General features: G+C 41.4%; 1 protein-coding gene across 3 annotated transcripts in view; it reads left to right on the plus strand.

Annotated features, from left to right (window-relative positions):
- Positions 1-15,327, plus strand: part of map3k5 (mitogen-activated protein kinase kinase kinase 5) — a 76,781-nt gene that overhangs the window by 13,030 nt on the left and 48,424 nt on the right. For 2 of the 3 annotated variants that reach the window (XM_037750618.1, XM_037750619.1), the window contains exons 2-3: positions 9,184-9,323; positions 11,974-11,997. In XM_037750618.1, coding sequence (XP_037606546.1) covers positions 9,184-9,323; positions 11,974-11,997 — 164 coding nt within the window. Of the gene's footprint in view, positions 1-1,775; positions 1,882-9,183; positions 9,324-11,973; positions 11,998-15,327 lie in introns of those variants that run through there. The other variant, XM_037750620.1, reaches the window with a different exon arrangement.

Raw genomic sequence — 15,327 nt, forward strand, 5'->3', positions numbered from 1 at the left:
CAGGGAAAATGCTGTGGTGATGTATTATAAAGAGTAAAAGAGACACACAGGGCTGTTGGAAGGGGAGGTGAATGGGTTCAACAAACACACGGCTTTCATCCAAGAGAACGCTGTTCATGTCCTGTGCGTTACGTTTCACTTTAACGTTACAATCAGCTGATTGTTTGTGTCCCATTTTCACAACGTAAAGTCACATTTGTACTGTAAAAACTTTGCAATTTTAAGCCCAGCCATGTTGTTTTTTCCTAAACATAACTAAGGGATTTCATTGCCTAAACCTAAGCAAGTGTTTTTGTTTAATTCACACCATTAAGCACGTGTTTACTGCGACTGAAACATGACACAGAGGGGTCTGACAAAGCGTCAGTGTGTGACAAGTTGGGATGCGAACGTGTTGGCATCTAATGCGCAACTAGCAGTCATGGGGATCCAGCTGGCATGACAAGGGGAGGATATAAATATACTGATTTACCGTGGCAGTAATGGGCCAAGAAACAGTATGCCAGCAACAAACAGGAATTAAAATGCAAAGAAAATATCTTTCAAATGATTTATGAGGACGGAAATGCATTCAACATGTTTATTATAGGCTTCAAGGATCCACACGACGCATTTTGATGAGAATCGCTGAATGTAAACAAAGCTGTGGTTGTGTACAAGAAAACCCCACCGGGTACCTTGTTCGTCTGTCTTGAGTCCAAGACTCTATTATCCTGCATGTCGCTGCAACCTGACAGCAGTGAAACATCATCTGTGGCACCAGTACAAGAGGTAATCATCGTTCAGCTGCCACACAACACACAGGAACACAACAACCATCTCCTGGCGTTGTTGGAAATTTGGCAGAGAATTTGGACATTATACTCCAGAAGGTTCCTTCTTTTTTTTTTAAGGGGAGGAAAAAGAGTTGTGGGAAATGATTTCCAGTGGAGCTCGGAGACAGTAATTCCACTGTGTGTTTCTGTTCTCGGAGTGGGCCGAGCTCCAGGGAAATCCACCCGCTGCACTCTGCTCCACTAACACCAGCCTCATTCCCTCCTTCTACGTTAGCGATAAGGGGAAAAACCTCCACATCTGTCACAGCCGTTTCCTTGCTGAGTCTCCATGGTTACAACAGCTTATGTGTAGTTATGTAATTGATTGTAACGAGTGCTTTATTTACTTACTGTACCTGTCCTGTTCCTACATACTCTGAGTCAGGTTATTACAGCCAATCTAAACAGTGATTGTAGTGCTTTTAGCATTGCAGCGCGATGACATTTTCACAAATGTGAAGTGTTATTAGTCCAAAGTAAGGGCACATACCTCTACACATGCAAACAGTTTATCCTTCCCTTACCCTGCCAGGGAAAACAGATTATATGAAATATGCTGTGGCCCTGTGTGAGTGGTAGAATAGGTAGGTAGACTGAAAGAAAAAACAAATTAAAAGCAATGCCACACAAGATTCAACTGCTGTGTCGATACATCTGCAACCTGTTGACAGTTTCAAATACATACTGTAGGTACTTATTTGGACAGAAATCCAAGCTTTGCTGACAATACTCATTTTATTTTTTTAAATGTCAGCAGCATTTTTAAATTGTATGTTTTCATAGGGGAGTCCTGGGTACTAAAGGTTCACTCACAAGCCTTTTTCCAGGGTTTTTCTTCTTATTCTTTAGCTTCATCATAGGACACTTGAGCAACTTAAAATCTATTTTATTACAGAAAATACTTTTTTATTTTTGCTATTTTCTTACACTCCATAGATTTAAATGTAACCCCGGTTTAAAAGTAAACAATTAAAACAAGTTAGTTCCTAATAAAGTTATTTTATGGAACTATGTCTGTAGGGCAATTCAACTGAAAGCAATTTAGTTTAATAAAGAAAGAAAAATGGTGAGTCAACTTGACGAGATCTACCGCTTAGTTTGACAGTTTCTTTATTTATTCATAGGGTATTATAAGTTTCACCTAAAACAGGTAAACCCTCGTGGTACTAACCTTAGAAAACCGAACCCAAACACCCCATCATTCCAATCTAAATGTAGTTATATCAACTTGGGCATAATACAGGAGTGTTGGGGTGCTACAAAAAGATTAATTGATTAATTGGACATTTTTCTTATTTCACTTACTAGCTTTTTCCCGGACCTTTAGATAGTAACTCACAGCCTTCTTCAGTGAGTGGAGCTTGCTCAGGCCTTGCGAAAAAGCTTTTAAGTGAACCTTGAGTTTAGAATATTTGATCACAGTTGTGTTTTGCTAAGTTCAGGAAAGAACCTTCATTCTCAAATCCACAGATGAATCAATAATGAAACAGTTAGTCATAGACAGCCTAGGTCTAGTCATAAGCATCAACTATGGTGGACTATAAAGTTGTTTTTTATGATTCATTTGCATACTCTATGTGTAGCTTTAGGGATGAATAGTGTAGGTGATGCACACAGTTTCAGTGTTTATAGCTGAAGGTGGTTGGGAGCAACTGATTACATTTTTGTTTACAGCTCCCACTCATTAAAATAGATTTCTTCGTGTCCAAATGTATGCTCTCCCTTTGGCTCCGAGCACTGCAGAGAAAGACACTTTGAGTTGCTGAGATAATCCATATCCACTTGGAACAGTCTCCGATGCCATTTAGATCCTGCTGCGATTACAATATTGAGCAGATTCCCCCTCCTCCCCTCCAGAAAAGAGCATGTGTGGAGGCACTCAAGGGAGGGCTGAGAAGGATCTATAGCCAGTAGACACCAGAACTATTCATGCATGCTCTCCACTCTCTGAGCCGCTCATCGCCCTTCGCCTTCCTCCCTCCTCCTCCTCCTCAGAGGCACCGCTGGGCCCGAGGAACCTGCAGCAGCAGGCCGAGAGCTGCTGGAAGCCGAATACTGTGCAAGAGTATTGAATTATTTTCCTCCTCTGCTTTGAGCGGGAGGCGAGGGAATCAATTTAGTTTTGGTCAACAGTAGCAGGTCGAGTCGTAGGAGGCGTAGCAGGACTATCGGCATCGCCATGCATGTTTTGTTTGTTTGTTTTCCAATTTGTCTTATCTCTCTCTGGTGTGGATAGACATGTTCTGCTACTGATTTCAGGTGATTGCAATGACTACAACAAGCAGAGGTGAGCACATGTGATCGGGTGGCAGGGCCTGTTGAAAAGGTGACTGGGTGACTCAAGTTACTCCACTACCGGCTTTACGCAACCTTCTGTCAACGCTATGTTGGCAGGTCTGCTGTTACATTGGCATGCACTCAGCTCTGCTGTTGAATTTGTAAGCAATCACGACATCTGAACGCTCTCCAGAAAACATTCACATGCTCTGCTGCAAAATCACAGTCACTGTCTTTATGACATTTCCCGTTTCTGAGCTGTTTTGTCACCATGACTTCGAGATTATTGTTCTTAATGTGACAAGAAGCCTATCGTGATGCTGCTGGCAGAAAGCAATGCACATCTTGAATATACCGTGTCATTGTTAGACAAGTGTGTGACATGTTGTTATGGTGTATTCACAACATGTCTACAGTGACTTGAAGTGTGAAGCATTTCCTCCTTTGGTTTGTTTAGTCGCATAGTCAAATGTACTTTAGGGTCATGTTCTCAGTCATTACAAATGCAATGCAGTTGATTAGGACTGAATAAAAAAGGAACTAGGAGATACCTATTTAACCAATCTCGATCGACTTTACTGTCTTTCAGAGGTTTTAAACTAAAGATATGGATATAATATGAAACTAGAAAACCTAAGGAATCCATTGGTACCAACCATGTCAAACTGGCTTGTCGGGAAGGAGGCTAAATAACGCTCCAAAGTTGGGCTAAATTTTGGCGAGGAAAAACTGTCATGGCCATTTTCAAAGAGGTCCCTTGACCTTTGACCTCAAGATATGTGAATGAAAATGGGTTCTATGGGTACCCACGAGTCTCCCCTTTGCAGACATGCCCACTTTATGATAATCACATGCGTATTTTTATAGGCCAACCCGGAAGTTAGCATCGCCCTGGTTCCCTCGACAAAAAGTCAATGGGATTTTTCCATTGGGTTTTGGATTTTTGCAGAACATAAGCAAATAACGTGTAAATGCAATCGCCAGAAGTAAAAAGCTAGCAAACAAACTACACCGTGGTCGCATGAGAGCGAGTATACACAAAGAGGCTGTAAAGGCGGATGAGTCGGGGCGTTGACGTTTAGTAGTCTCATTTAGCCTCTTGTTAACAACCACCTTTTTTAAGGCATATAAAAGCTTCAGAATTCACGAGTGGGATATTTACTGACATATTTTATAATGTAGAACAAAACATTAAAATGTCTTCAGCTTGTGTTAACCACAGACCTTATTTCAGACATCTAACTAAAAACCCATTGACTTCCAGACGAGGGAACCGGAAGTACTGAAATGCGGGTAAATATCCGGGTTTTCGGACTCATTCCTGCAGCACTCAGAGTTCATCCTCTGGGAACCAGTCCATCCAGTAGTTGCCACACCGACATCACCACACCGTACCGCTGGCATGGTTAAATATGACTCATTTAATTGAGTGTCAAAACAGTTGCCAATTACTAATTGCTTAACCGACTAACCATCTTAGCTGTAGTTTGCAATAACTCCCTACAGTATGTTTGGGCTCAGATCAGGTAAGAACTAGCTGCTTGCACTACAACAGCTCCCAGGATTTAAAGTAAAAAATAAAGTCTTTGTAGTGAAAGCCAAACAACCTGTAAGGGAAATGAAGGATGAAAGTGGTTCTGTATGACTACCACTCTATTCAGCTTCTTATTAACGTCTGGGATGTGTTCTGGTTTTATAATATTATTGTTCAGTACGTGCTCATCTAGACTGAAACAAACACTCCACACTGGCGATATCATGCGCCACTAGTCAAGTGTTGTCAGCTCTCGGGGGCTTTGTTGTGAGCACAAAGCACTTATGAGAACTGATTGCTCTTCGCAAGTCTCCCGGCAGAACAAGACTCGTATGTGTGTGCACGGAATCAGCTGTGTTTCTTATTCATCACTAATATTAGCCCTGCCCTATGACGACAAACACTTCCTTAGCTCCGATGTATTCCTGGGGAGCAGGTGAGGATTCCAAATAGAGCGCTGCTAAATTACCCCGCTCGAGTCACTGCTGCATTTTAAAAAACACAACGCAACCTTTTTTTCTGTCAGCTGTGCGTTACACTGCTGCCTTCTTAATGGCCTGTTTACATTAAAAACCTCGCTGAGATGTAATATTGATGGGGTCTACCGCCAGCAGAGAAGTGAGACAAGCTTATCTTTTATTCATCAGCCAACCTACGCTGTCTGGATGTTGATATTCAGCAGCTTGTGTGCATAAAGTAAGAGCACTGAAGAAGCTAAACAGCCTTTTATGCAGGTTTGAAGTGAGGTTAGGGTTGGTGTTCAAAGTATTTCTCTATTTAATGTCCAATGACCTAATCCAGGTGTCCTGATCTTTCTCCTCTCTTTAATGGCGCAGGAGATGAATGTTGTGCGTGATTGTGGAGATATCATTAATAGGAATGCGTCATAGATATGGAAGTAACAAGTGGTTGTTAAGCAGAGGTCAGTGAGCGAGGATTAAGATGTACTTTCCCTCTCCGCCTTATACGTCAGAAAGTGAAACCTAACGTGCACTCAGTCGCAGAGCAGGCATCCTGATATGAAGATGCTGGCTGCTCATCCGGAGAAGTAAAACCCCTCTTGATATTCTGCATCAATGCGCAGAGCCGCGGAGCTTGTAATCCCTTATATCCTGTCCTCTGCCCGCTTGGCTGTAATGAAAATGCGAGGGCTGTTTTTCTAAAGCTCGTGTGGAGGAAGTGGGCTGATGATGAGAACCTCTGAGGCCAGCAACAAGTACCTGCTTCCTGGATGAATTTGCATGTGTTGATGAGGAGAGCGGGGAGCTCTCCACCGCTGCAACCAGCCAGCCTCTCGTAGGCTTTCTCTCTGCAGTGTTGTGTTGGCCTGAGGCACTGAATTAGAGTCGCTGTTTGATTGTTAACTGTGCATTTAAATTATGAGCATTCACATGGTTGCTGTGAGTAAATAGTATTAGAAGCTTTGATTACATCTACTGCTCTTTTAACACTCAGATTTTGTCCTCAGAAGAATATTTTTCACTAATGATTTTACAAAAAGTTGATGAGTACATAGATCGATCAGAGCTGTTTTAAAGCTGCATTAATTGATTTTTAATGACCATTTGTGGGCAGCGAAACAAGCTTACTCTTGAGGGAAATATCTCGCTTTTTAGCTGTTAAATGCTCCACTATGTTCACCAGAGAGTTGCTAACTTTGTCTGTAGTTTGGTGCTGAGGAGGTTGTGTACAGTGGGATTATCAGAGTTTTTTGGGCTGGACTGCAGAGGGCCAGCCCTACAAACGCAAAAGTCTGTCACTGACTGAGTGATGAAGTTACACAATAGGTCGTCCAAGTGTTGGAGTTTCTTCATTGGCCGTTGCTCTTTCAAAATGATAAGGTGGGAATAGTCCTTTATGCAAATTAGCCTGTCCAGCACGACGCACCCGTCTCACGAAAATTGGACCAAGTTGTAAAACTAGGCGATGCCTGACGTTGTCTTATTTATTACCAGCTGCCACAGTGTGTGGCTGGTATTGTTTTCACATTGTGTGAGTCTGTGTGTGTCATCATGGCAAAATGTGGTCCTGGAAACAGCTACTGTAGCTGGAACTACCACAGAGGTGGTTACTTTGCCAGGTGTTTCTGTTTGTGGACAGATTTTGTCAGCGCGATAGCGTCACAAACGTGCAAGATGTAGACACGAAATTTTACAGGTGTGTAGCTGAGATCAAAATGACATGAATTCTAGTTTAACTTTATTCTCCTCCATCTCAGTAAGTCAAGTTTCAGGGCAGTCAAGTAATTTCTCAAGCCCTCATTTTTGTGACTTAAGTCAGTCTTAAATTGTGACTCTTTTTTCTTTTCTCTTTTTTGCTAGTTTTTCCTTACCTGAGGGTCTAAAAATAGAGAATATTTAATGTTGTAAACATTGTATATTTGTGATTTGTGAGTAAGATTTGTTTGACTTGATGTGAGTCCAGGCATTAAAAATACTATTAACTGGATGTAACTATTCTTTTAGCATCTTTTGTCTTTCAAAAATAAAAGTTGTAAAAACTTATGAGCTTTAATGATGATGGGAAAACTTTGGTCTATTTTGCACTTGGTCATGCCTCCTTGTTGTTGTATAGTTTCACTGTTTTGTTCATCTTTCAAAATGGCCAATAATGATCCTCCTGTTCAAAACTACTCAAGACCACTAAACTGAGGGAATCAGAGACTATTGCACTTTGTGCTTTTTGTCTCACTGACTCAAGATGACTGAACATTTTAGTGCTTTCCTCCAGCAGCAGTCCACCAGCTCCAGCCTGCAGTAGCTTGACACGACCCATAAGGGGTAAAGGATTCGGTCGGCTGGATCATAGATTGTCTGCTCTTAAGCTGCATGTAATGTGTTTGTTGACAGAACGAGGTGGAGAGTTGGGAAACAGATGAAAACCCAGGGTGTGGCGTTATCTCTGTGAGTCTCTGAGCTCCTCTGTCATTACTGGAGTGCAGCCACCGGGCTGATGTGTTTTTGTTGTTATCAGTGTCTCGCGGCGGCCTCAGAGACAGCGTGTACCACACCACCTCATGTGTGGGCCTCCATAACACTGTCATGCTTATCTACCTCCAATGAGTGTGTTTATAGTTTATATTTTATGCTATTTACATGCAAGAATTGAGGGATTTGATGCTTTTGGCAGGCTCATATGGTATTTGCACACCTATGAATGAGCTCTTTGGTAAGACAGCAGTCTGTTATGATAGTATAAGCACTTGGTTCAAGGCTGGGAACTCTCCGCCCCTTCTCCAGAAGCTATAGTCCCTGCTGGCTTGAGTGACACACGGCAATATTTACTCCTATTGACCTATTGATCCAGATCAGATGTTTGAGTCCAGCTGGAGTCAGTGTGGTATAGAGTGTATTTGTGTTCGTAGATAAAAGGGTGTCGAACTACCTTCCATCAAACCTGTTTTTCAAGAGCAGGCTATTGAATTACCTCCCCTTGTTTCTTTGACACCAGAATTTATAGCTGACAGCAGACTGCTGTAAACATCACCTGTAACAAGCTGTAGTGTGTTATAATGACACACACAATCTGTCCGTTAACCTTTGACCTCAGAGCTGTCTCTCTCTCCCTGGACAATAAAGACCAGTCGATGTTGGCTTAAATGAAAGCTATTGATATTATGTGTTAGTGACGTCTAGCTCTGATGTGATGCAGGTTTTACATGCATTATTTATGTGATTTATTGATGACTCATTTTATTGTTGGTTTATTTACTGATTTTAATATGATCAGTTAATTAAAATTGTCTGTATGTACTGTATTATTCTGTCGGTTGAGTTTTCATTCACATATCTCGAGGTCAGAGGTCTAGGGACCCGTTTGAAAATGGCCATGCCAGTTTTTCCTCGCTAAAATTTATCGTTATTTTGCGTTTTCATATGATACCAGTGTCTTCACTCTAGCTTTAAGACCGAACCATCTACAACCTCTGAAAGACAGAATTGCGGCCGGCTGATTGTTAAGAGCCTGAGGTTAATTGTTTATATAATAAAAGATTGATACTTGACGTCCGTGTATCGATACAATATTGCCGTGCAAAATATTGCGATACTACGATGTATCGATTTTTTTCCACCACCCCTAGTTTCGATGTTGTGACCATAGGTTTAGGTAAGAGCTTTGAGAGAGCTACTTCAGGGTAATAATTAGCAATTATTCACATGAAAATGGTCAAATTTAAAGAAATCAGGCTAAAATATCCACTATGAGGCATGTACGGCCTTTGTTTTTGGGTTGTTTTACATGGTTCTGGAGAGGTCCCTTATTTCTATTTAAAGTAAATCTCAATGCTACAGCACACAATGATATTTAGACAATATTGTGCTTCTAACATTGTTGCAGCAGTTTGGGGAAGGCCCTTTCCTGTTTCATCATGTCACATTCACAAAGCCATAAAGAATTGTTTTACCCAGTTTGTTGTGAAAGACTTGCCTGCACAGAGCCTTGACCTCAATCCATCCAGCACCATTAAGATGAACTGGAGCGCTTTAAATCAAAGTATTAACTCGGAAGGCTACACTGATACTTAACACAACACCTGTATCTGTCTTTTCCCATCAGACATCGCTGTGGTGGAGATGACGGACGCCTTCCGCCAGCCCTCGCTCTTCTACCACCTGGGGGTCAGAGAGAGCTTCAGCATGGCCAACAACATCATCCTGTACTGCGACACTAACTCCGACTCCCTCCAGTCTCTGCAGGTACAGTAAGCCGAAACCATGAACCCGAAACCAGGACAATCCTGCCCTCATCACTTCCCTACACATGAACCAAACAATCACTGTGCTTCACGAAGGTGGTGATTAAAGGCTATATTTAGTTTAGGAGGAGGCAGGGGATTGACAGACATGTGATTTGGTGGCAGTGGCTCATAATAACGCATCAATAATTTGATGGAAGGAAATGCATCTATGATCCATTTGGGAGTCAGTTATGGATGGCCTCATTTAGTCGTGGATGAGCAAAAAAATGGGGTGAAATTAAAGTTTATAGCAAATAGTTATTTGATGCTATATTAATGCTCTGGATATCGTGTAAAGAACCTTAAACTGTGACCCAAAAATCTCACCCAGACAAGTTTTAACTGAGTCAGCGTATGCCAACTGTGCGAGTCTTCTAGCTGCTGTGTAGCAGACGAGGCGTAGTTCACACTGTCTGAGGCCCAAGCTGAACACATTGAAACCTCCTGCTGTAGGCGACTTGTGGCAGAGGAACACTGAAGCCTTTATTGTAGGTATTTTGTGTAGTGAGAGGAGTGTTATGGCAACAGGGATCACCAGCTAGAGACCTCACTGTGGTCAACATATATAGTCCTATATACAGCCTTCGGTGCAGATTAAACGCACAAGTCAAGATAAACATGGCATTAAAAAACCAAATGCACAGTCTCAGCTCTATTATATCTGCTTTTCATGTTGTTGAAATTGCCTCAGATGTCCTGCCCTGATGCAGACTGGTACCTAATAGGAGTTCCTGTGGTTTTGTTGTGGTGCCTCGCTGGGCGGTCGGCTTGCTGCTCCCCACCCTGCCTGAAAAGACCACTTCTCTCTGGTGGTTTCCTCAGGCTGCTAAATTGTTTCAAAGGGCGCTGGAGTTATCTTTAAATACTGGAGCTCTTTCTTAAAAACTACACCAAGCCCTAAAGAGGCCTTTGTGTACCCAGTGTACCCGTGCTGGTCATGCTTCTTTTGGCAGTGAATAAAAGTAGTCTCACTGTATAAGCAAGTACAGTTTATTCACTAATGAAATAAGGCTGGAAGGGAATGGTTTTCTGCTACAAGAATAAAACCATTCACATCCAGTTTGAAATGCTTGTGTAGATCTATGCCTCCTTTTCGGGATTTATGTTGAACCACAGCCAACACGAGGAAACTATCCTAAAGGTCATCACAACACTTCTGAATGCAAAGCTTATGTGATACTGATGTTTTGCAAACACCCGTTATTATTCAGCGACAGGCAGATATTAGTAATGCTTTGGTGAGGTGAAATATCTACTCTCCCTTTGTTTAGTAGCTCGGCTCATTGATCCGCTTTATCTAATGTGTGATGAGAGGACGAGCACCAAAATCATTTCTGTGTCTGTGCTTAAAATGATGGTGGTGCAAGTACAGTATGTTAAGATAAAGCTGGGAGTCTCTACAATCCAAGAGTTAGTTCATTTTAAAGACAAGTTAAAGCCTGCAAAGATTGTTTAATACAGTGGTTCCCAATCTATTTTCATTGAAGCCCCCCGTACTTGTATCTAAGAAAACCTGAGCCCCCTCAACATCATCACTCTAAAAAAAAAGAAAAATCCTCGAACAAAATCCTTAATTTCAATGAAGTGATTCAGTGTATTAAAGGAGTTTTTATTAAATCAACTTTCTTTAATGAACAGAACTCGTCAGTTTCGTCAACATAAATAAAGTGACGACGTCTTGACGGATTCGCCAACTGAATGCAGATACATCATATGATCTTTTCTTTGTAACAACTTAATTGATTTACTATAACAGTGTCAAAGCCAAAATAGACTTTTTTTGTTATCGTGGTTAAATACATGTAAGATATGGTGCTGTTAGATTGCTGCTAGACCGCCCCGTTAATAACAGGTGAGGGCATCCCGTTGTGTGCGTCAACCAGGAGAGCCGATAGATTTTGGACCGCAGTGAAAATGTTGTTTTTGAAAGGCTAAACGCCAACAAATATGGATTGAAGCAGAATGTTAGATTTTGCTACTAAGTAGCAAGAAATATATATCTTTTTACATTTTAATAAATTATTCAGTAAGTGTGTTATTAAGATTTTAGTTATACATGAGTAAATCTGTAATCCGCATGCCCGTAAGGAGGGCTCAGACCCCAGGATGGGAGCCATTGGTTTAAAAGACGGGTAGAATGGAAGCAAAATGTTACTGTTTTACAAAAAGAACTCTCATTCAATGGCTTAATATCTGACTTCCTGCTAGACAAACAGCCTCTGTATGCTTCTAACAAACTATATAAGTTGTTTTCATTGTAAACAAAGCCTCTAGGCGTAACACACATGTTGAATGCATTTCCTTCCTCACACAGTAAACCATTTGCAAAACCTTATTTTAATGTTTTGAACCCTACGTAGGTCACAGCTTGTGGTCTCTTATGTTATTGGTGCATGTCTACGCTTTGTGCATCATTCATCAGATATCAGACAGCCAAACTGCTAAAAATTATATATAATATAACTGACTTAGGTATGATGTCTGAGTTTTAGTGGAACTGATATGTATTCTAATGTTTTATTCGGTGTCAAAAACAAAATTATACCTAAGATAAATGTTCTTGTGTGATCTCTAAATGTATTTTTCTTTTCTTCTTCTTCTTCTTTCAGGACATAATTTGCCAGAAGAACACTGTAAGTACACAAAGCAATCTTTTTTTTTCCCCTCGCCTTTGCCTTTCACACATTACTCACCCATTGCTCACACATCACACATCTGATGTGGTGCAAAGAATATGTTTCTTTACAACGTGCAGGGAGCGCAGTGTCTAACACCTTATGTTTCGCTCCTTGGTGTTATAAAGGTTTTTCTCTTTTCTTTTGCGGCCCACTTTTGTTTAGACGCTGTGATAAATATTTCACAGAAATGTAGAATGACAACACCTCTTACGTTTCAGTGTGTTTTTTTCTCAGATGACAGCTGTTTTGTGAGTTATAGTGACTGCATGGGCTCCATCTGCATCAAGAGGCTCAAGCGTTTTTGAAAATTTGACTTGCAAAAAACTGCAGCATTCAAATGAGGTGCTGAATTAAAGGAAATCCTGTTCTTTACCAAGTCACACCATGTTGATCCTAATATAATCTAAATTTGATTTAGATTCACACAATGAAACACATTGGGTTAAAGGTATAATATGCAGCATTTTTCTAAATGAAAATGTATAAACTCATACAAAAATAATCCCGCTCAGTCATCACTTATGACCCACTAGAAGTGTGTGGTGGTGTCTGTATTTACAGAGACCTTGCCCTCTGCCTGTATTTTCTCTTTTCTTCTTATTTTACTGTGTTCGCGATTCTTCTGGGCGTCTGCAAACATCCTTTTGGCCCCACGTCGGGGTGTAACGACGTGCACGGTGTGCAGCCCGTTCAGGTCGTCAAATACCGCCACTTTTTCACGCCCCTCGGCGTCTGATACCGATCCACAAGGCACCCTTTAGCGTCTGTATTATACAAAGCAGCCGTATTTGTGTGCTGAGTACAACATGTAGATGACAAAGCCAATAGTGTTGTCATTATAAACCACCTACGGGTCCTGTTACAGTATAGTATAGAGGGTTCCTAAATTACTACTAGAGATGCACAGATTGATCGGCTGATGATCGAAACCATCCGGCGGCACAGACATTAATGTCACAGCCACGAGCACACAACATGTCGTCTGTGTGAAGTGTAGAAGACATAAAGCTTGCAATTTGTCACAACTGCAAGTCCAAAATAAGCCGTGGAGGAACAACCTTAAACACATTTGGAACAACTAACTTAATCACTCGTTATGTTGTAATTAATTCCCATGATGCTGCTCAGAGTAATTTAACGATTAATCTAATAACTGTTCCTTTCAGTTTTTGGCAGTTTAGACCAAAGAAATTTAACAAAATGGAGAAATGTACTTTCCAAAACCCAAGTTGATGTCTCTTCAAATTGCTTGTTTTCCAACTAAAAGTCCAAATCTCAAAACAATTGAATTTACAGTGATACAAAACAGAGAAAATCAACAAATGTTTGGCATTTAACTGCTTGATACCTTAAACGATTAACCGCTTATCAACTTTGTTCATGATTAATTTTCTTTTACTAATTGAACAATCGACTAATTCAGCTCTAGATCAAAGATTAAGACAGAAGCGGGAGACTCATTGTGGTTCAGGAGTCCATGTTCAAGACTGAGGTGAAAGGCTTAGCTCTCCTAAGTGGCTTTTCAGAGAGGATGGATGTAACACTGCGCTGCATGAACCGTACTGATCTCTGACACTGACTCGTACCGTGTGAGGAGAGCTGATTATCACTCTCAGTATGAGTGTGAGAACACTGATCTCCTCTATGTGCACTCATTGGCTTTGTTCTCTCTCTTTCTTGCTCCTATCGGGGCACTTCACTGCCCGTTACACTGGTGCATGTGCTCTTAGCTTGCCCTCTGTGCTGGTGAAAGTGCACTCAAATTACAATAGCAGAGGTTTTTTTCTTACATTTTCTATCTCTTCGAAGGGATTGTAGCTGTTTTCTCTGCATGTGTCATGATTAACAATATTTTTATATCAGTTTTAATCAACTTTCACTCCCATTCCCACGGAACCAAACCTTTTCAGTTTAAAATACATTTTGAACATCGTATTAATCATATTCATAAAAACCAACAAAGGTCACAGGGAAACTTTCAGCCAATAGCAAACCTCCTCTATGTTGACATCAACACCTGCCTCCTGCAAGCCACAGCTCAGTCAAGTCAACACACAAGCCAAAGCACGACACTTCAGCCTGCTGTGTAGTCTGTGAAATTAAACATTGCACTTAAATTTACTCACATTTAACCCCTAAAGGTTCTCTATATGATATCCAGACTATTTTCTATGTAAAGATATAGAGGAGTAATGTCTACCTGAGCAGAGAATGAAGTCGCTCCCCCTCTGTGTGTGTTGTAATCGGTGCTTTGTTGACATAGCCGGGCCGGCCGCGCATGCATTTAGTGCATGTTCGTGCATGTGAGCATGTGCATGTGAGCATGCCCCCGTGGCTAGTTCACGGACGCCGCTCTGCACTGCTCTCATACGGCGGTTACAGCTGATAAACGCCGTCCTGACCATCGGTCGGCTCACCCGTCGCAATATTGAGAGCCCTGGGGAGGCAATAGAAATGCTCCCAATCTCGCATATATCATCTTTCCCTACAATTTCGCTCTAGTGTTTTTGCTTTTGGCAGGGTTAAAAAAAAACAAAATCCTCTAAAGTATCTTGAGATACCAGAGCTTCACTCCAAAATGTGCAGAAAAGAAAATCCTAACTGGCCTGCTGTGCCTAGTTACGGTTGCTAAACTATGATTGGACAGCTGCTGCTTGGGGTGTAGCCAGCAGTCAGCTGCTCAGTTGCCCTCTGTGCTGATGCAAATGCATTTAATTTCATTCAAACAAATGTTGTAAAATACACAGTCTGCAGGTGTAAATGTCTGTTTGTCGTCTGCTCTTACAAAAGCATGTGTAGCTAATTGTATTTAACTAAGTGCAACCCACCACGAAAAACCTGGAAATCCAGGTAATTAGCCTTTGGTTGTGTATATCTAATTACTGTAATTACAAGCACATTACTTCGTCTGTGTTGGAGTAAATTCGCTGGCAGGAGCTACCCACGGATGTGCAGCTCACAGGTACAAACCCTCTCAGAGACCATGGGTGGATATTAGTCATAACTACTTCCTCAATGGGTTAATGACTGTTGGAACAGTCACATATAAATTAAGTGCTAACATCAAGTTGTGCTCAGCTCTTTCTGTGCCTCTGTGAAGGTGAGTGAGTAGGCATGCAGCTCCACTCCTCCTGTAACTGCAAATGGACAGATGGACCGATTGGCAAGGCTAACAAACCGGATGACTCACTCTCTCAACAACTGACTCACTCTGTCACATTCAACCGATTCCCCCATGAGCCGGCGTCGTCACCTGTGTTTCCCTCTGCAGCTGAGACTCTTGTT

The sequence above is a fragment of the Sebastes umbrosus genome, chromosome 18 (genome assembly GCF_015220745.1).
Source record: "Sebastes umbrosus isolate fSebUmb1 chromosome 18, fSebUmb1.pri, whole genome shotgun sequence".
Lineage (NCBI taxonomy): Eukaryota > Metazoa > Chordata > Actinopteri > Perciformes > Sebastidae > Sebastes > Sebastes umbrosus.